General features: G+C 39.8%; 2 protein-coding genes across 2 annotated transcripts; both read left to right on the top strand.

Annotated features, from left to right (window-relative positions):
• The first annotated feature begins 605 nt into the window (after positions 1-605).
• Positions 606-3,170, top strand: LOC104442742 (alpha-farnesene synthase). Its single transcript, XM_039310732.1, has 5 exons — positions 606-849; positions 1,641-1,873; positions 2,258-2,475; positions 2,557-2,698; positions 3,120-3,170. The coding sequence occupies exons 1-5, from the start codon at positions 606-608 to the stop codon at positions 3,168-3,170; spliced, it is 888 nt and encodes a 295-aa protein (XP_039166666.1).
• A 5,521-nt stretch (positions 3,171-8,691) lies between these two features.
• On the top strand, positions 8,692-9,364 carry LOC120292507 (alpha-farnesene synthase-like). Its single transcript, XM_039310731.1, has 2 exons — positions 8,692-8,904; positions 9,062-9,364. The coding sequence occupies exons 1-2, from the start codon at positions 8,692-8,694 to the stop codon at positions 9,362-9,364; spliced, it is 516 nt and encodes a 171-aa protein (XP_039166665.1).
• The last annotated feature ends 13,129 nt before the right edge of the window (positions 9,365-22,493 follow it).

Here is a 22,493-nt window from a genome sequence, read left to right as displayed (position 1 = left end):
TCTTCTCAACTTTGACTCACGCGTCATGGAGTACACAACAGAACAAGCCCAAATCCAAACATGCCCAGCGAATCAGCCGGAAGTCGTGGGCACGATGTATCAAAGAAGATCGGCCAATTATAAGCCTAACTTTTGGAATTACGATTTCCTGCAGTCACTTAGCAGCAAACACGACCTCGTAAGATTATATTTGTAGCTTCCGCACTATTTTATTGTCCTTTTTAACTCTAGCCATGTCTTCCTCATACGAGTGAATGGACGTTGGCATGCAATCATGCAAGTATTTGCACATGAGACGCATATTGATGTTTGAAATAGTACTTTGCTCCAAATTTATTTGTAACATCACGATGCATGTATCTATTTGATGTAACAAGCAATATTAGAGTTTTGGTCAGTGTTATCATATGCATCAACCATCGCATCCAGACTTGAGCTATCATATGATGTATCAAAACCAATTCATATAGCTCTACATATGCATATACTAAAGTAAAAACATCTTGGCATTGCTGTATAGATTGAATTATCTGAAGCCTTTTCAAGGTAGATTTTGATCTAACAAATACGGCTCAATTCTGCAGAAAGAAGGAATAAAGGAACGGATGGAAGGGCTCGTGGAGGAAGTAAAGCCAATGTTATCAAAATCAGTCGATTCACTTGCGAAGTTAGAGTTAATTGACAGCATGACCAAATTGGGGTTGTCCAACCTTTTTGAAAATGAAATGAAAGAAGCTCTTGAAAGAGTTGCGTCCAACAACAACGGCGTTTTCACCATGGAAGAACATCTCTATGCCAGTGCACTTCGGTTTAGACTCCTTAGACAGCATGGCCATATCGTTTCACAAAGTGAGTTCAAAATATGGATCTGTATGAATTTGTAGGTGTAAGATGTTACTATCAAATCACAACAGAAATTAAAAAAAAAAAAAACAATAGATAATCCTACAAATACTAAAGATTACTATACGAAAGTTGGTTCTTTTTAGAGATATCATTGAAAAGTTGACACACATCGGCATCAATATCAGTTGTTGAGATTACAATTGAATTTTTTATTCATCGTATTGTAAAAGTCCAGCAATCAACATACCTATATGGACTTAGGGTGCATTTGGTTTTGCTTTTGGAGAAAGTTTTTGAGAAAATGCCAAAGCCTTTACATTAAAGGGTTTTTCGAAATGCAAGTAGTGTTTCGTCAATTGTAATTTAAAAGTGCATTGGAAAACAACCTTGGTTTAAATAGAGTTTGGAAAAATCACAATTTGTAAAGTACTTTTGCTTTTTTTTTTTTTTTCAAAAAAAAATTCAAAACTGGCAAAGGACTTAGCAGCCAGCAGGCAGCCGGCAAGGCCAAATCTGGCTACTGACGAGCCAGATCTGGTGTTCGCAGCCCGTTGCGTGATATGGAGAAAGGACAAAGAGAATGTAAATGTAGATTACCCGGTGAAGAAAGTGTCGTCCCCATAGAGGTACTATGAAATTGGATGCATATAAGCCACTCAAAGCTCATGTGTCATTATTCCTTGACGGTAATATCTTCTGAGTCATCAGTCATCGTAGTTCTAATCTTGAGTATTATCAGCAATTATTCTCGGTTCCGTCCGGTCATAAATCTTTGACTTTCAATCTGTAATCAGATGAATTAAGACGCTTCACAGAAGGAAGCATCTTATTCAATAGAAGCAATTGCGAAGATGTTGAAGCTATGATAGAGCTTCTTGAGGCTTCACATCTGGCTTTGGAAGGCGAAAACATTTTGCATGAAGCGAAAGCCTTCTCAACTGGGATTCTCCGCGAGAGAGTCTCCAGTTTGGATGGTCGGCTCTTCAAATGCACCGTCCATGCTTTGGAGATTCCGTTGCATTGGAGGGTCCAGTGGTTCGACATCAAATGGCAAATAAGCTTGTACGAGTAACGGGAGGACAAGCAAAGCAATCTGCTTGAACTTGCCAAACTCAATTTCAACACGGTCCAGGCCACACACCAAAGAGATCTTAGAGAGATATCCAGGTAATTTATATGTATATTCACAAATGATGTAGAATATGTAGCGATTCATTTGACCAAGGTCATCTATTTAAAGGATGTCATGTTCTATTTTCAGCTTATCTCAGGATGAAAAGTCAACAGACTCGGTCGAGATATATATGGTCTAAATTCACCCTGGGAACGTGCCTATTTTGATGATATCTCTACCAGACATGATGTGATTTTCCTAGCTTTTGATTCTGATTAGTCGCTTCGGTAAATTCAGGTGGTGGAGGGATCTGGGACTCATGAGCACGTGGACTTCACGAGGGATCGGCTGGTCGAGAGTTTCTTGTGTGCCCTTGGACTCTCTCAGGAAACACGGCTCAGCTCGCTCCGTAAATCTCTCACCAAAGTCGTCATCTTGATACTGGTGATCGACGATGTCTACGACCTTTATGGCTCGTTGGAAGAGTTGGAATGCTTTACCAGCGCCATTACCAGGTTGTCCATGATGCCTCCCAATCTCTTCCTTTCGTCTCTGTTGAGTTTATTTTCTCTAACTGGAATATCTGATGCTTCTAGATGGGACTCGGAGCAGATTCAACAGCTTCCCGAGTGCATGAAGGTGTGTTTCCGAGCGCTTAACGATGTTATTCACGAGATCGCTTATGATATTGGCAAAGATGAAGAATGGCATCTAGTGCTACCACATCTCACGAAAGCCGTAAGAGAAAAACTTGTGGATAATTCCATACATATGCACATGTCACCCCAATTTTTTTTTTTTTTTTTTTTTTTTGGTAATGGTAAGAATATATTACTGAGCTTAGGACAAAAGTACAAACGGCGCCAAAATTTTTCACTCTAGCTGCATAAAAAACAGGAAGAGTGGAAGGGGCCGCAATCAAGCCAGACGGCAGTACAAGAAAAGAAAACACAAAAGCAACAGGCACAACAACTCCAACCGAACCTCCACGCACACTAGGGGAAGACTGCTGAAAAGTGCCACACCCGACAGCTCAAAACACCGGAGGATTAACGAAAATTGACGGGTCAAAACCCCAACCTCTCTAAAGGCGAGGATTCCTTGGAGTGTTAGGGACATTCTTATATGTAATGGCCTTATCTTTGACCACCTTAAACAGGTGGTATCTCCTCGAAATATCATGTCATTCCTTTTCTTCCAGATTAGATGACACAAAGCTCTAAAGGAAAACCGAGCGATGCTATGAAAGAAATCCTTACCCGCAAGAAACTTCATAGCCCAGTAAAGGTTGTCCACCCAGGTGTCATTTCTCCATAGCAAATTGCATCTAGAAGCCCAGAAGTAAACTAGAGTAGCCGAGGTATTGCATTTGAAGAAAAGGTGGTCAATAGAGTCCGGCTAGGACTTGTATAAGATACAGATCGAGTGATCAATCCTGCCAAAAGTAAGAAGACGCACTTGTGTCGACAGTCGGTTCTTGATGATGAGCCACATCAAAAATTGAAAACGAGGGGCCAAGGCCCCATCCCAGACAAAAGGAGCCCAGGGGACTCGAATCTTCCTGACTCTGATGGAGTTCCACGTAGAGGCCATAGAAAATGATCCCGAAGGGTCTACGCGCCAAACAAACCAGTCATAGGCCGAAGAGAGGGTCGGAAATGAGAGACCCCAATCCTCCAGTCGTAATCTGGAGGGAGTAGCTGCATGAGAGTAGAGAGTCGCCACAACCGCATGCACAGGAAGGTCTGGGTCATTCAAGAAGGAGTCAGGGACCAGTGAATAGAGAGGGCCACAAGGCATCCAATTGTCGAACCATAATGAGATTGACTGCCCATTCCCAACTTCCCAGCCAAACGACTGCCTAAACCCACTACGAAGTTGAAGAATTTTCTTCCAGCCCCAAGAGCAAACAGACGGTTGAGGGGCTACCCAAAAATTATGTTTCTTTAAGAAATTCAAATGGATCCACCGACACCACAAAGATTCTTTGTCTGTAAAGAGGATCCAAATATATTTAAGCATAGAGGCTTTGTTGCAGTCCTTCACAGACCGTATACACAATCCTCCTTCATCCTTAGGCACACAAACATCCAACCACGAAACTTTAACCCCCCCCCCCTTATCGAGGGAGGAGCCCTTCCACAGAAATTGGCGAAGAATGCTTTCAATACCTAAAATGACCGAGGATGGCAAAGTAAACACACTAGCCCAGAAGGCTTGAATCGAGTGGAGAACTGACCTTATAAGCTGGAGCCTCCCGGCAAACGATAAAAATCTATGAGCCCAAGAATGAACTCTAGCCGTAATACGGTTAATCAACTGAAGGCAATCCGCATTTCCCAACCTTGATGAGATTATCAGCACCCCTAGGTAACAAACCGGAAGTTTGCCTTCTCGAAAACCAAACTCTAAAAGGATACTATTCCGCAACAATGGCGTCCCACCCGACAAGAAGATATCAGATTTACTCTTGTTGGGAATCAGTCCACTCCATGATGAAAAAATGTCCAAGCTTCTCTTGAGAATTACTGCCGAATTCCAATCCGTTTGGCAAAAAAGGAAAACATCATCAGCAAAAAACAGATGAGAAAGCTTAGGAGCCTTGTACCTTCAGTAGAACTTGAACTCCTTGACAGAAGTCTTTAGGTTCAAAATCCCGGAGAAGATTTCCATAACTAATGTAAAGAGATATGGTGACATCGGGTCTCCCTACCGAAGACCTCTACCTCCAGGAAAGAATCCGTGGAGCTCTCCATTAATAGAGATCAAGAATCTGGGTGTACGCACGCAGACCATAATCAACCGGATAATCCACTGAGGAAAACGGAAAGCTTCAAGAGTAAGTTCCAAGAAATCCCAATCAATTGTATCATAAGCCTTGCGAAAATCTACTTTGACCGCACATTTTGGAAGATATGGGTCAAGGTGGAATCCAACAAACAGTTCTTGAGCAAGCAAAATATTATCTCTGATCCTCCTTCCCTTGACAAACGCATTTTGGGACGGGCTGACAAGATCCTGAAGGACCGCTGCAATCCGGTTGGCCAAAGTTTTAGTGATAATCTTATAGACAGTGTTGCAGCAAGCGATTGGTCTAAAGTCATTAACCTCACAGGCATTCGGCACTTTGGGAACAAGAGCCAGAATAGTTGCATTCACTTCCTTAAGGAGGCAACCCGAGTAGAAGAAGTCTTTAACAGCTTCAAGGACGGAGGACCCTACTATTTCCCAGTTATTTTTGAAGAATTCGGCTGTGAACCCATCAGGGCTAGGGGCTTTGCCCTTAGCAAGTGAAAACAAAGTATTCTTAATCTCAGAATCCGAGACCGGTGAAGTAAGCAAACATACTGGTCATCCGAAAGAGGCTTCCGAATAAGTGATGTCAATTCATGCAACGTAGGCTTCGTCAAACCCAAATGTGGAGCAAGGAGATCCGAGAAAAAAGATACAAAAACTTGCGGCACCAAGTTGGGTTCTGAAACAACCGAACCTGAATTGTCTTTAACAGAGAGAATCCGGTTGTTTAGATGTCTGGCTTTGACAAAGTTGTGGAAGAATTTCGTGTTTCAATCACCCTCTTTCAACCATCTAACTCTGGATTTCTTCTTATAGAAGGATTCTTCTTGGCCTCGAAGATCTACAAAAGTTCAACGCTAGCCTTTCTCCAATTCAGCAAGAGTGATATTATTGGGGTCCGAGTGCAAAAGAAGCTGGGTAGAACGCAAGGCCTCCCTTGCTTCCAGTGTCCTCATCGAGATGTCCGAAAAGGCTTCAAGGTTGAGGGCTTTAAGGCGGCCCGTTAGGATCTTCAACTTGGAAACAAGCTTATACATGGGCCTCCCCCAAACATGGCTGTCCCACGCTTGACGGACTGAATCACGAAAGTTAGGGTGATCAGCCCATAAATCAAAATATTTAAAGGGCTTCCTTCTCGAACTCGGATCAACAACCTTAACTACCATAGGGGTGTGGTCTGAAATTCCGGGATTAAGAAAAGACGCCTCCGAAAAGGAGAAATCCATTCTCCATAAAGTGTTGACTAGCACCCGGTCGATTTTCCACATTTTTCTGCCTAACCCCGAAGAAGTGGACCAGGTAAAACGAAGACCCGTGTACCTAAGGTCCTCAAGTTCCATTTGATCAAGGCAGAGCCTAAAGTCATCGAAGCAAGGAATCCAAGAATTAGAGCTCCCGAAGAGATCCGTAGGATCCTTAGTTGCATTGAAATCGCCCGCAACAAGCCAAGCAGTATCTTGAAATAAGTCATCACAAAGAATAAGGTCAGCCCACAGAGGCCTACGACGCACAAAAGTGTGCTCCCCATAGACAACAGAGATGCAACACGTAAAGTTAGAAGAAATCCCCTTCAAACGCCCATGGATAGCTTGGTCATTTAGAGAAATCAACTCAAAATTAACGGAATCCGGGTTCCATCCAATCCAGATTTTGCCACGCGAAGAATGATCATAATTCGCGAGCGCTCCAGCCTCTCGGGAGGGTAGACGAAATAGAAACAAACAACGGCTCAGGGACTTTAGTCTCAAAAAGGCCAACAAAACTAAGACTATTAGAAGCAACAAACTTTCTAATCTCAGCCCTTCTAATAGGGTTCATCATCCCTCTGATATTCCAAAATCCAAAAAACATGATCCAAGGAAAGAAGAGAACTACCTCCGCTTGGAGGACTTGCGACTAGCTTTAGTCGCCTTTGGGACCACTGGTAGCGTCGATCCAGGCGGGTCAGGATGTAGCTGGAGAAGTTGGTCTTGTTTCCCAAACCCAGCAGATCCTGAAAGAGCTCTAGGAGAGGGAGGCTTGCTTGGGATCTCATCCTCATCGCTAGACGAAGCAAAACCAGTGATTTCATCATCCGGGTTCTCAAGGGGCATGACAGGAGTTGGTAACGAGTCATCAGCATCATGGTTTGAAGACACAAGACTGCCCTTTACTGAGAGCTTCGAAGAACCTTTGGGAGGCTTCTGTACAGGCACAATCTCAGTAGGCACCGCTTCCTTCAACTTAAGAGACTGCCCACCTATAGGAGGAGAGATGGGTTCAAAAGAGAACGCAAGGGCCGGAGTCTTCTGCTTCTTCTGCTTCTTACCTTTAATTTGCTGCCACACAAAATCACTCGGCACTAAACTAGGTTGAGATGGAGAAGAAGAATTGGCTTGGAGCGCTACCTCCAAAATAATAGCGTGAGCTGAGGAACCATCCGAGGTTGTACCTAGGTCACTAACCTTATTTGCAACAGCCTAGGAGGATTCTCCCGAGGCAAGTCCCGAGACTCCGAATACACTTCAGATGGTGTAGCAACAGAGGAAGCAATGACTCCCCCATCAGCCTGGTTTTGAGGCACAGTCTCTACCGAGGGACGAGATTCAGCAGCACGAACATTAGAAGGACCAGCGGATCTATTTTTGGCAGCACATTTATGGCCAAAGATTCCGCAACCCGCACAAGCAATGGGCTTCCATTCAAACTCCACACCTATCTCACATATGTTACCATTGTGTACTGTCTCAATAACTTCACAATCAGGTTGATTAGCTGTGATTTCAATACAAACCCGCGCAAAAGACAAGCTCTTCGCCTGCTCAGTACGTTGGTCGACATACAACGGTTTCCCGAGTGTACTAGCAATCTTCCCGATGAATTGGGCAGACCAGCAAGAGAAGGGTATGTTCGAAAGCCTGACCCACACAGGCACCGAAAGGTGGGTTTCCTTTCGCAACTCAAGACCCGGGGTCCATTGCTGGAGAACAAGGGGAACACTGGCAACTCGAATCTGCCCACCCTCAAGTAAATTCCTACGAAACTCTATGTCCGGTATGTGGAACATAAATAAACCTTTCCCATTCGACATGACATCCACGAGATTCAGGCCCCAAACCTTCTTCATTGCTTCCTCAACCACCTTAAATGGCATCCGGCGACCAAGGAAGTAACCCATTAAGCATTCATGCATCTTTGGATCTACAGCTTCCAAGTCTCGGTCGGTTATCTCAATGCGGGGTTTGTTGTTAACCAGGGTCGGGGCCGTATAGACAAGGTCGTAGCCCTTGGCTCGCTTTTTGGCAACAGCCACCCAAGTCTTGCCCGAAGGATTCTTCGCAACATCTCTGCCCTTAGGCTTCACCGATCGGGACCTTCCCCTACGGACGGTTTGCGCACCGACAGATGCACGGGAATCTCGCAGCTCCTCCATACCAGAATGAACAGTACCAAGGTTCTGATTATTCAATGGTAAAGCCGTCGACGGGGCTCCTTCAACAGTAATAGGAGATAGACCATGGGAACTAGTCCCTTCATCCACAACACGGGTTCTATCCGACTCCCAATCCATCCCAATCAAAGAAATCGCAGCAGCAACCCAAGTAGGAAGAACCCTAACCTAGAAGAGCCATGCGAGTCTATAAGGAGGGACATACCAGGAGCATCTTCGGTGGGTTTTATGGACGGGTAGGAGGTGCCACTTCCCACCAAGAACCAGCTTCAATCGCAAGTCAGCAAGTCCGAATTCAGCTGCTCGAGCAGCAAGAGGAACAGTGAACAAATCACCCAAGAAGAGAGCACAGTGAACAGTAACCCGAGAAAGTGACTTTTTTACACCAATTTTTTTTTATCCTTACATAACTAATCATCTCTGAATCAGTATTTGTTTTTTTTTTTTTTAGTTTTTTTTTTTTTTACAGTGGACAGACTTTTGCAAAGCCTTACTTACTGAAGCAATGTGGGACAATATGGGCTACACACCATCGCTGGAAGAGTACTTGAGCAATGCGTGGACATCATCTTCAGGACCATTGATCATGTCTCACGCTAGTTTCTTCGTGGGACATATGAATTTGGAGGATGTAGCAGATTTACTGGAGAGAAACAAGGATCTGATTTACAATGTGTCCATGATAATTCGCCTCTGCAATGACCTTGGAACGTCAACAGTAATTATCAAACTTCTGCGCCGAAGTTATAAACCAACTGAATTTGAGATGATGTTAAGAATTCGTAGCCTGCGAAAAAAAACACGGCATATGGTGTAATTGAATCAAGGAGATCGAATCCGATAAGCACATTAAATTGATTTACTTGTTCAATTAGGCCGAAAGAGACAGAGGAGATGCTCCATCGTCAGTGGTGTGTTACATGCGAGAAGCGAATGTTCCGGAAGACGTCGCTAGGAAGCACATCAAGGAACTGATAAACCAGGCATGGAAGAGCATCAATGCTCATTGCTTTGGCAATGTCGAGACGCCCTTTGTCCGAACCTTCATTGATGTCACCGTGAACTCGTCTCGTGTTGCACATATGCTTTACCAGTTCGGAGATGGGTTTGGCGTCCAGGATGGTGATATTAGGCGGCAAATCTTATCTGCAGTGATTCACCCTGTCGCTCTTAACTGAGATAAAGCGCAAATGTAATCACATAGCAAGTGCATAAGGTAGACTAGCTGCTGCCAGTCAAAAGATTGAGTACTACGCGCAAATTGTATCCTAAGCTGCATAATCATCTACTTGGGTTTAAAATGGTCAAATATCTGCAAGATGTCCATCTTACATTATCGCACAGAGTAACTATATGCCTACTCGGTCTGATCCACATGAATCGCACTCTCAAAAGAGATACTCGAGATCATAATAATCTGATTGTTCTCATCTGATGTGACATTGAATGTTGTAATGGCCAGTGGCGGTACATTATTTTCTCAATAGAATCGAAATTATGATGAAACTTATTCTATTGAATCAAGTTAATTGCACGTAAAAAAATAGTTGGACTGCAATGGGTATGGGAAAATGAATGCGTTTCTCATAATTTCTCATCTTGTTATAGGACGATTTGTGAGGTTTTATTGGTGGCATCCGTTATCCACTAACACGCAGCCTTATCAAATGTCAACGCATTTTCCCCTTGAAAGTTTGTCATCTGGTCTCTCTCCATAGAAAATGCTTCTTCAAGTTAGTAGATTTGAATTTTATGTTGTATTGACATGGTGAAAACGACAACATTTGCAACTTGCATAAACTAAATATGTTAAGAAATCAACCTCCGTCGTACTTGAATTGATTTTAAATAGTATCCTTTCCATTATATTATGACACCTAATTTATGGTGACCATTAATAATTCATTGCGTAGAAAAACTAGGGATTGATTTCTACCCCTAAATAAAAAATAATTATTAAATTGCAAATAGGTGTTAAGAGCATTTTTAGCATTAAACCCACATAAACTGCATTGAACTTGAATTTCGGTCATGCCCATCAAATTTCATGATGTGCCCGAAAATTTCACATGTGCATTGCACGTAAGGTGTTCTTAACTAAGAGGGTTGGTTCTTTGATCCAGAGGGCATATTCTTAATAATGAAAAGGGTAGACACCGCAAATATATTCCATATCAGCTAAATATGTGTGATTTTTTGCAAGAAAGGAGTAACTGGCGGAAAGATATGGCCACTCATGGCAGAGAGAGATTCACGGCCAGGTTAGATGCAATCAAGAGTGAAACATGATCAAGCCAAGTGTATAGTCGGAAAGCAAAATACAATACATATGGATGTGATCTTTGGAATGAGCAGATTGGCCATTATTCAACCCGTAACCAATCAGTGGTGGCTCTAAATGGTAAGAAAAATTGCATAATTAAATCAAATATCAAGTTGCATTTGATAGGATTTAGGAGAGCCCGTGCTAAGTACCATGCTTAGTAATCCATTAAATTTCTCTAGGTAGTTCATCTCTAGAAAGGTTGTGACATATATTAAACTTGAAGTTCAATGAAAGGCCGTGTCGATTTGACTCAACTTAGTCATAATTGTAGTTTCCTATTTTTCAAAAATACAAATTTATTAATGTGTGTGGTAGGGACTTTATCCCGAACTCATCGCTTCGTGTTTGTCACTGTAAATAAGACACGCCCGCACAAATAAGAGAGACCATGCTTCTCTGTAAATAAGACACGCCCACTATAACCATGCTTCTTTGTTCCCTCCATGTCCATTTATTTGTTATGACCCATGTTGTAAAATTAATGTGGAAAATATAGGATTTTTCAATTAAATCAACATGAAAGCATCAAAGAAATAAACGAGAACAATAAAGGACAATAAGTGGTTTGGTCCGAATATCAATATCTACTATATGGGAGAGTCAGTGACAAATAATTCATTAATAATTGGAGAATCAAAGTTACAATTACTTTTATGCTCTTAGAAAAGATCTAAATTCATTGTATTTATAAATAAGCAACTCAATATGGATGTAAAGCTCATGGCATACAAATCTTCGCGTTCTAACACAGCGGCCAAGAGAGAACTTCCCTGTGCGTCTCTTTTTATACTTCAAGTCTTGGCCAGAAAATCTCAACAAGGCCCACAAAGTCCAGCCTTTGTCTTGGTCAACCCTTTTTCTTGTAAAGGAAAATCCCTCCTTTTTTTTTTTTTGTGCCCTTTCCTTTATGCAATTTAGTACACTCTTGCAACGGAGAGATTCTAAAACCGTTTTGAGATTTTTTTTTTCCTCAACAAATTCAGTTTATCATATGGATTGCATCCTCCAATCGGATCAAATATCATATAGGGCTCAAACTTGATATGTTTTTTTTAATAACTCCTTAGGTCATAAAGGACTTTTGACCAAGCATAAAAGTCCGAATCTCCAGCCTCTTTCTCTGTTCTCACTGACCTCCCCGTATCAAGTTACTTAGTCCAACTCTTCACTCATTTCCTCGTGGGAAAGATCCCAAAAGTCCTATCTTTTTCATATGCAATTTTTTTTTTTTTTTTTTCGAGAAGCAGTGTAGTTTTATCTCTAAAGGTGTTTCTGGCTTGCAGTCTTCTTCTCCAACAATTTTAAGTATGCTGCATTCATGAAGTAGATGTCAATGGCATCGAGACTTTCCAGGTGGACAAGGTAATTACTTGCTCTGGCTTTGTGGTTTGTTAATTTCTAATTTGGCGCAATACATCTTTAGCACATGCTAATTTCAGACAAATGAAGGGAAAAGGGAATTTCGCCAAATTCCTTAAACAGGCTCAACTCGCTCAACTCGTTAAGAGTGATTGATTAATGGGTGAGTTGGTCCCGGCCTAGAACCACGAATTGATCCTATGGCTCTCAATTCCAAAATTTTGGAAGCCAGAGTTAGTTTGGAGGGTTTTGGAATCAGGAATTGGGATAAAATACAACTGTCCGAAACTATATTTTATGTTCTTTTAAAATAATTTATTAATTTAACCAAATAATTAAAAATAAATATATATTTTTACTTTTTTGAGTCTTAGTGGGACAAAAAAACATTTTCCCCAGGCGAGTGTGCGGAGAGGGAACTAACGCACACCACAAGGAAAATATTTTTAGCAGTTTTCCTTTTCCTTTTACTATTAAAACACCCACATCTCACTCTCTCCATTTCTCTCTACTTTCTCTCAGCTGCATTAAGCACCCAATGGTTCCTCAACCTCTTTCATCTTTCTCTTTCACCCTCGGTTTCCACATGATGAGCTTTACTTTCATGTAACTTCACTGTTATGGTGACTTTATTGAGACCTTGGTGGTGGTTGCATGAGAGAGGGAGGTGAGGGTGCCAAACGCAAGAAAGGGAGGCGAGGGGCGTTGATTGTCGAGCGTGAGAAAGGGTGGTGGGAAGCTAAGGCATAAAAGAAAGAGAAAGAGCTCTAATTTTTATTGAGGTTAACCTTTGGCAAGTTTCGTCGGTTTGGTTCAATTCAGCATGAGGAACTGGGAATCGGGTTGGTATTGGGTTGGATTAGACCGATGCACACTCCTAGAGCTTGTGTGGGCGTAACCTTGAAAGTTCAACAAGTTCAGGGCCCAAATTCAATGTGGGATCACATATTGGGCCAATTCAATGCAATTCAATGGAAACACGTTATTCACAAATAAAAATGTTCCAAATTTTTAAATATAGACGAATGTAGTAGAGAATGAAAATGTAAGACAATGCAAAAAGTGATGGGGCAGCACTATTTCCACCCTCATTTTGGTTAAGAAACTATTTTTTTTCAATTAACCAGCCAAATTAACCTTCTTTTTCTCTTCAATTTAATGTTTTTTTATCATGCTAATAAAAAAAAACTGCATTTATTTGTATCATCTCTCTCATCAATTTCTTAATATAAATGTCCAATTACATCACCACCCTATGTAGTGGCGTCGCTGGCTTAAGCTCCCTCCCTCTCACGAAAGGGGAAGAGTTCGAATCCCAGATGCGTCACTAGTGGTCTTAAGTGTGGTGTCGTGGTGGTGGGTCATGTGCTAGCACCTCTCCGAGTTCACCTCGCCAGCTACCAGCTATATGGGGGTTCCCGGGTCACCAAAAAAAACAAAAAAAACGTCCAATTACATCCAACAAGATATCATATTATCTTATATCCTCTTATCACTTTGTCTAGAGAAGATTGTTAATTTTAATTCATGGTTTAATTCACAAAAGCCACATAGAAGATGTTAAATTTATATTTCTAATGACTTATGAATACACAATTAATTGCTTATTTTTAATCAAATAGTTTGAGCAAACCTTTGTTTCAAAGTTGAGAATTAAAATTCTATCTAATTATCTAGTTGATCTTGACCTTGTGGCTGTTTTTCCGGAATAATATCTTCTAAAGTTAAACTTTGTTTATTTTGTGCTTTCTTTTGAGTTTTTCACATTTTAATCTAAATTGCAAGATGGAGGTTGAACGTCTTGTTACACATTCTTCACTTTCAAACTCACATTAGATTATTTAAGAGAAAAATTTTAACCATAATTTATACTTTTGATCCACTTGTTATAAGATTGAATATACAATCTGTAATATTTGGCTGGTGGGCCCAAAGGAAGAAAACAAAAGAAGGGTTGAAAAGTCAAAAGAAAAATAAGAAGAAAAAAGAAAGGAAAGAGAAAAACGGGTGAGCAGTGGTTGCTCACTTTAAAGAGCTGAACCACTTTGGGAGAAAGAGAAAAGAAAGGAAAGAAAGAGAAAAGAACAAGAAGTAGAAGAAAGAAGAAAAAGACAAAAAAAAAAAAAAAAAAAGGGAAGAAAGGAAATGGATTTTGGCACGTGCATGCTGCGGATGTCTCACCAAGTTGACTTGACTCCATAACGCAGTGCCCGGTAAAGATTAGGCCCCTTGTTCATCCAATAGAAGTAATTTACAGGTTTATAGCTCAAATTCGGAAATTTTGAAAACTCGAGTGGTGAAATCTGATTTTGGAGTCATTGAGCCGTGTATTTTCATAGAAATCATAGTTTAGGATGTTGTGGAGCAATAGGATTTTATGAATTGTGATTTGAGCTTATGGTTTGTTCGAAACAAAATTTCGAAGTTTTTCGCATACAGTGAACAGTACGTGTCCAGCAGTTTTGGGCCCTATTTTGTCATTTTTGGCTTAATTTTGGGATGGTCAAGTTGAGATTCTTATAGTATGTTTGAAGGGATTTCTTTTGACTATAAATATGTCCGGAATGGGGTTCAGAGGAGAAAGTTATATAACTAAGTTTTGCGCTTAAACTCTGTGTTACAAACAGTTTGAACAATCGCTTTGGTTATGTGATTTGTTAGCGCGTATGAATCCTTTTATTAGAGTTAAGGTATAATTTAGTCATTTTGTAGTTAAGATAGAATTTTATTTAATTTTAACATTATTTATTAGTTATTTGATAGGGCCGCGAGTTCAACAATATGAGTATTGTTTATGATTTGGTTATAAAAACGAGGTGAGTGGTACTATATCTTCTTTGGATTGGTAAAACCATGTCTTGAAGTATATATGTATATGTATATGTATATTGAATTGAGGAGCATTTTTATTGCATAAAAGCTGGATCGAGCACTTGCTACTATTTGGTTGATTATGAATATTTGAAAATCGTGTTATACAAAGTTCGTGGAGTAATATATATGAAATTGCTTTGCGACTGATTCATGGAAATCTTAATGATGATTTGAGAAGTGGATATGAAATGGATGATGGGCTATGTTGCAAAATGTTATTGGCTTGGTTTAAGATATTGATTTATGGATTGGATTTTTGGTATTGGAGGATGGTTGTTTATGCTCAATATGACTGTAAATCTAGTGAGTGGTTTTTGGAGTATGCATACCAAATTTAGGATATCCTTCTGGGTCGAGCCACCAGCTTTGTAGGTGGAGACCTTGTTAAGGGGAATTTTGATCGCCTTGTCTCGAGGCGTTGCATTGTGACCATAGTAGGGTATTGAGCAATAGATTAGTCAATTGATGGACCATTGATGTGTGATATTTGATGGAGATTATTCAATGGACTTGACCATTGATACTTGAATTGTGATTGTGATTTAAATGATTTTTTCATATTAGTATAAATTTTTGACAATGAGGAATAACTCTTATATGATTTGATATGCATTTTATATATTGAGTTTGAGTTATGAAGTTTGATATTGCTTTGCATACATGCATAGTGGTTGCTCGATCTGTTTAGAAAATATGCACTACTCATTGAGTTGTGGTGCTCATTCCACTCATTCTTTAATCTTTTCAAGTTTCTCGATTAGTGGCGAGTAGAGCGAAAGCGCCATCGGTGAGAAACTTTTGGAAGTGCTATTTTTGGGTATGGTTTAAGAAAATGGTGTATATAGTTATTGCTAGTGGTTGGATTGGCTGAGTTCTAATTGTATATTTCTTTTTGTGGAGTATAAAAACTCGATGTTGCAACCAATTTGTTAGTTTATTTAATATGTATATATATGGTTTGAGATATGTATATATATATATATGTATAGATATATATATATATATGTATATATATATATATATGTATAAATATATATATATGTTGATACTAGGTTGTTGGTTGTATTTGAGGTTGCATCTTTCGTGTGGAAGGACGACTAAGTCATCCTTTCATTTTTTTTCCTTTTTTGCTTATCTTTTGTTAATATCTAGATATAAATTGATATGTTTAACATTTGATCATGCTTCTAAAAATCAACCTTTTTCATATTTTGATCATTTTTTCTCTTCCAAATTTGATCAAGATTGACTAGACAATTATATTGAATTTTATTTTTGCACTTTGAAATATAGTTTCTCTCAAACTATTTTATAAATAAAAAGGCAATTAATTGTGTGTTCGTAACCTGTCAAAACTAGAAATTTCTAATTTTTTATGTGGCTTTTGTGATTAAAAATATGCTACCACAAAGTGAAATTAACAACTTTTTCTAGGCAAAGCGGAATAAGATGATATCTTGTTGGGTGTAATTGGGCATTTGTATTATGAAATTGATGAGAGAGATGATAAAAAGAAAGACAATTTTGTTGGTTAGCTTATAAAAATCAAGGAAAAATAATTGAACAGAAAGAAAGGGTCAGTTCTTGGTTCAATTCAGTCTTAAACCTTTTAATAATGCTAATTGAGTCCTTAACATTTTCATTATTTCCATTTTTGTAGACAATTGCTGACATGGACGCTAATTATTTAACGTTGCACATTTGAGGTCGATGTTGATAATTTTTACATTTTTTTTTTAAATTTTGCATCTTAAATAATTTTTTATTTCATTTTTCCTTCCCTTTTCGTTTTTCTTCTTCCTTCGCTAGTCACCGTGCCTTAGCAATGGTGGCGACCAGCCACCGGTGATACCTAAATTTTAACTACTCATTTAGTAATAAATTGTATAGAAAATTAGGGGTTAAACTTTAGCCCCTAAACAAAATAGCAAGAGGGGAGGGGGTCGAGAGAAAGCGAACTTCGTTTTCGGTCGAGCATTGCCTAGCAATCTTGCCACAAACTGACGAGTTCTAGCTGACACCACGTTTGTGGCCTGCTCTTCCACAACACCTAAATTTCCAGTGAGGTTTCTCTAGGTTCGATCCCCTTATATCTCAAGGATACTGGCTCGGAGACATTGAGGTGACTGACCATATCTCGATTTGCTTTGGGTTTACCTTCCAACTGTCGTTACCAAAATGAGTAAGGACCCATGGCCGATCCCCTTTAGGTGCTTTGTTCTTCCCCCATCTTGGCCAACTGGGGCCAAGACTCGTCGGCGCTGGCTCATACTTGATTTATGTGGGAATTGGTTCTGCAGAAATCAGAGGAATGCTTGACCAGGAAGAGGGTGAAAGAATAATAGGTCATTGAGATCTATCAGTTATCTTGTTCCAATTGAATGATTCATCGATGTGAATTGAAAAGTGTAGCTCTTGCATCTTTTCTAAACCATGAACATCAATGATGCCACAACGTTTCCAATTAGGACTCTTTACTAAATGTAATGGATCCGTTAACTCGTAAGAGAAGTTGGGTCACCTCTACCGCATCTATAAGCTTAGTTTTTCCTCTTCATCTTTTGCGGTGATCGACAAGTGACACAATATACATAACCATGATTATATGCTTCAGATTCAGAACTTGGTGAATAACCTCTAAAAATCAAACACAATGAAGTGCAAATAAAACTATTTTGAACGAGACGAGACACAACATGAGATGAAATGAATCACATGCGAAATTATAGAAGATCCCCTTTAAGATCAAACAGTTATATCAAATTGAGTATGATTATATGTGTGATAGCATCCACTACACTAGGAATATCAACGAACCCTACCATTGCAAGTGCTTGGAGTATTCTTTTTTAAGGTTCAGAATTTAGAGTTTAGGATTTATCAGCATAAGAAGGCTCGACAAATTTGAAGCTAAATCCTAAACCATCGATTGTTTCGTGAAAGCAATGTACGAGCGTCTACCAAGTTGATGAATTGGTAGCTCCCGAAATCTGAGTTCTGCTTGCATATACATAGAAAGCACAAAAATGAGATCAAGTAGAAGTCCAGCTCTGTCTATTCCAGAGGCCCCTCCTTTCAGTGCATTCCTGCCTGAGATCCATATAATCAACCATATTGTTTTGCATCAGTCTACATAGTTTGAAAAGGGCTTTGGACGATCTCAGCACATTTCAATCTTTTATGAGGTCCAGTGTCTTCTAAGTCCTAACGATAGTGCTAGACTCATTGTTTCTCGTAAATACTAAAGTGATATAGCAGTCTATAGAAGTACAAGGAGGGCCTTTGTGGGATAGAATGGTTCAGAAGATTAGAGGGAGCCCATGAAGATGACCAATGATGTTATTCAAGGCCCAACTTTCGGCTTTTGGGCCGACCACAAGCAATCTTATTGTGGAGCAATGTAAAACCTACTAAATCAATGATTGTGATTCACATAATTCAATTAGGTAAGAAAAATTTCAAGAATCATCCTCCTAAAAAGCAGGATATGTCATCCTACAAGTGTGAACCACGTGAAGGATAGGGTAAAATGACAAATTATATTTGAAGTTTATGTAAATGAATAAACTGAAATTACAAAAGAAACCTATGAAGACCAAGGTGACCATGGCTTGGCGCCATGCACAGGCCTAGCTATGCTTGATCAACTGAAAGGGCAACATGGGCAGGTGAAGGCTAAGAATTCCATTCATGAACTGAGCCCTACCCACTTCAGGCTACCCAGGCCTGATCAATGTTATGTAGAGTATTGAAAAACTTTTAATCATTGGGATATGATAGGACGTCGTGTAGTGGGGGTGTCCATTGGTCCAGTCTAGTTCATGAATTGGATTAGATTGGGCCATGGTTGGTTGGTTCTAGATAGTTCATGTGGGAATTGGTTCGTTTCTAATTCTTAGAAAGGAATTAGAATAATTGTTCCGAACCAACATAATCGGTCCATAGTGTATTATTAGTTTTTATTCACTAAGGGAACAAAGTACATGTTATTTGTAGGAGTTTTTTTTTTTTTATTTACTCATAACTTCCCATGATTACTAATTTTACCCAACACTAAAGTAACTTTCAATATATATATGAACTTTAGAAAGAAAGTAAAAATTTTAAAAAGTAACACTTTGTTAGTTCTTGGGACAACTTGGGAACTACACGAGGCTACCTAGTTTTTAGGGTGGATAGGGTTGGTTCCTAGTTCCATAGACTTAAAACTAATCTTGTCTAGTTTGGTTCTCAATTCTAGAGAGAGATAACCTGTATGATGTAGGGATTTTCAAGCATCGTGCTACCTATTGATTAAGTCTTGTGTAGTTACTTTTTTTTTTCCACAAATTGCGTGGTGTGAAAGTTTATGTAGAAAACATAACAAAGCATGCAATGGAGATTCAAATGTTGTCGGCGATTGATTCTGTCATTAGATCTACTTGTCCATCATGAGAAAATTATTAAAAAGTCCAAAGCTTATTGTACTTATACCAATTTGGTCTTAAACATTTTAATTGTGTTAATTGAGTCATTAACATTTTCATTATTTTTATTTTTTATTGACAATTGTTGACATGGATGTTAATTATTTTATGTGGCCAATTGACGCTAACGTTGATATTTTTTATAATTTTTTATAATTTTAAATTTTAAATAGTTTTTATTTTATTCTTCCTTTCTTTTTCGTTTTTCTTCTTCCTTCGCTAGTTAGCGTGCCTTGGCAACGGCTGGCGATTAGCCCTCTCGACACCCAAATTTTAACTACTCATTTAATAATGAATTGTATAGAAAATTAGGGGTTAAACTTTAGCCCATAAACAAAATAGTAAAAAGGAAAGGAAGAAGGGGATGGGCTGAGAGAAAGTGAAGTGAACTTCGTTTTCGGCTGAGTGTTGCTTCGCAATCTCGCTGCAAACTGATGACTTCTAGTTGACACCAAGTCTGTAGCCTGCTCTTCCACAGCGCCTAAATTTCCGATGAGTTTTCTTTGGGTTCGATCCACTTATATCTCAAGGATACTGGCTCGGAAACATTGAGGTGATTGACCATATTTCGATTTGCTTTGGGTTTGCCTTCCGGCTGTTGTTGCCGAACCAAGTCAGGACCCACGGCCGATCCCTTTTAGGTGCTTCGTTCTTCCCCCATCTCAGCCAAATGGGGCCGAGACTCGTCGGCGCCAGCGCATTCTTGATTTTGAGCTTTGTAGAGCTGGGGTCGGTCACCGTGGCATGTTGTTACCTACTATGTGTTGATTGTCGATTTTGCCCCTAGCTCTAATTGACTCCATCTCACTTTTCTAGTTGGTGCCCGCCATGTGTTTTTTGAAATGCCACAATGACACATAGTTTTAGTTTCCTCATTTTGGATGAAATCGAGTTGGCCGCACATGGCCCCGTTTTGTCAAAGTGTTCCGATGATGTTTGGTGACCCTAGGCATTGGCCATTTAGTCGTTTGCCACATGTTCCTACTTCTGCCGTTGTTTTGTGTCAAGAATATAATGCAAAAACACTAATGGACTTTCCAATTGAACTAATGTGAAATCACTAGAGAAATAAACAATAAATAATTAAGGTACCGGAGATTTACATGATTCGGTCTGAGTATTGACACCTATATTTACATAAAAAGTTAGAGCAAACCGTAATAAGATAATTACATAACTATAATTGTGTACATGCTCAAATATTTCCTATGCCTAAATTACATCCAAATTCACATTGTACTCAATTACATATAAGATCATAGTACAAAATCGATGCATGTTCAAGCCCAAATCAAAACGCTCGTCTATGGCTGGAAACAAGGTGCGTTCATTTTCTTTCCCTTCGAGCAACCGTGGCTTCTTCATTGTAGCTGTTCAGAATGGGGAGCCCACAGAGTCTTCTGTTTTCCTTTTTGCATGCATGCGGCTACTCAGGCAAAAGAAATAATAAGACCAAACCCTCATAGGGACCATTTTGCTCCCACAGGTGAAATAGATATGATAAAATAAAGTTCGCCAACTCCAGTATATTAGTGGCGACTCATCATTTGAAAATTCTCATAGTATCAGTTTGACTTGACATCGAATATCTTAATGTCGCACAATGTATGGGCCTAAGAAAACCCGCACCTAATTTAGGGTTGTAAGCCTGTTTTTTAGGCAGTTCCCTTATACTTATGTAATTTCCAGTCTAGACAGAAAAGTTAAGTTGCAACAACCACAGGAGAGAGCCAGCAAGGTTCTACCTCGGCTCAAACCCTGCTAGCTCGAGCCGCGAGCCTCAGGCGAGGCTCCACCTCTCTAGATCAACTGAGGTCAAGCTTGCACACCCCAGCGAGCTCGAGCATTGCCTTGCCTTGCTGGCCTCTGATTCTAAAAGCTCAGCCAACGGATTCCCTCGTGCATCACATTCGCATTTGGCTTACTGTGGACGCGTGACCCCAAGCTTCTGTGTGAGGACTTTATCAAGAAATGTTCGAATGGTGCATCACTTTCGCATTTGGCTCATTATAGACGCATTGTCCTAAGCGTCTAGTGAATACTTGCTCGAGAGACACTCAAATGGCGCACCGCGGGCCTTGTCGTGAAAATCATGGCATGTCTCTTTCACACTCCTTGGATGAATTCTCTGTGGCTGCTGCCTCCAAGTCAACAGGAGCACACGGTAGTGCTAATACTTCCATGTAGTAGTCAGACTCATTCCACTGATGTTGCCAGCTTATTTGGAAAGTTTTGATGTCATATCTTAAATGCTAAAAGTGATCTAATAAAACATACAATGCTCGTATACTTTTTATCGGAACACATTGAAATATACGGACATTTAACATTTCTCAATTGCATATAATTATTTATTTATTTATTTATCTTGATATAAGAATTGAGTGATCTTGAGGAAATTGGTGCACCCCGAGTGTGCTTCTAATGCTAGTCTCTCATATCGTCAGTCTTGTTTTCAATAACAACTAATATCCCCATTTTCTTTACGTGGAAAATGATGGGAAATATTCTTAATATCTGCAAGGCATCCTCCTCCTGCGACGGCACGCTCGTATCTAATGGTCGGAACTGGTGGTTGACTGGGGTTGTGCACTGTGCGGCTGCTGGTGGGAGTAATCTTCGCAGGTCTCATGCTTTTTACTTTGCAAAATAGCAACAGGAGAGACAGAAAGCTTGCTTGTGAAATGTGACAGTCTGATTTTCCGCTTCTGTTTTCAATTAAATAAATCGGGCTTTTCGTCGACGTGCTTATAGTGCTATTCTCTGAGCTAATCACTCATGAGATAACTTGACTAATCGGGAAAGTTATTAAAGGATTTTGATGCAAAGACTTGAGAATTCGACCAGAATCGCTGTTCGACCGTGTTAGTCTACAAGGATCAGTTCGGCATAGTCGAAAATCTATCAGAAATTGGAAATAGGTCGATTCGATAGAGATAAAATTAGGCTTGGGTGATTCCAATTAATTACAAATTTCTTGTCGATCGGCACTAAACCGAATTTTCTGTTGTTTTGATACCATGTGCTCGTAATTGAAATCTCGAGATTTTTCACAACAATCGAGAGTCATCAATGCGTCGAAGATGTACATTGTGGCTCGTGAATAATCGAACACGGGTCGGCTTGCACCAAAAATTCCTAAAAACTAACCGATAATTTAGGTTGCGCTAAAATCACATTTGACTGAAATTAACCGAGGAAATGATGTCAATTACAGAAATTAAGAATTGTCATGTGTCACAATTCATCCCAAGGACATTGTTGCATCTTCTCAAAATTTAT

This window comes from Eucalyptus grandis, chromosome 4 (assembly GCF_016545825.1).
Source record: "Eucalyptus grandis isolate ANBG69807.140 chromosome 4, ASM1654582v1, whole genome shotgun sequence".
Taxonomy (NCBI): Eukaryota; Viridiplantae; Streptophyta; class Magnoliopsida; order Myrtales; family Myrtaceae; genus Eucalyptus; species Eucalyptus grandis.
This window is presented reverse-complemented; position numbering and strand designations above follow the sequence as displayed.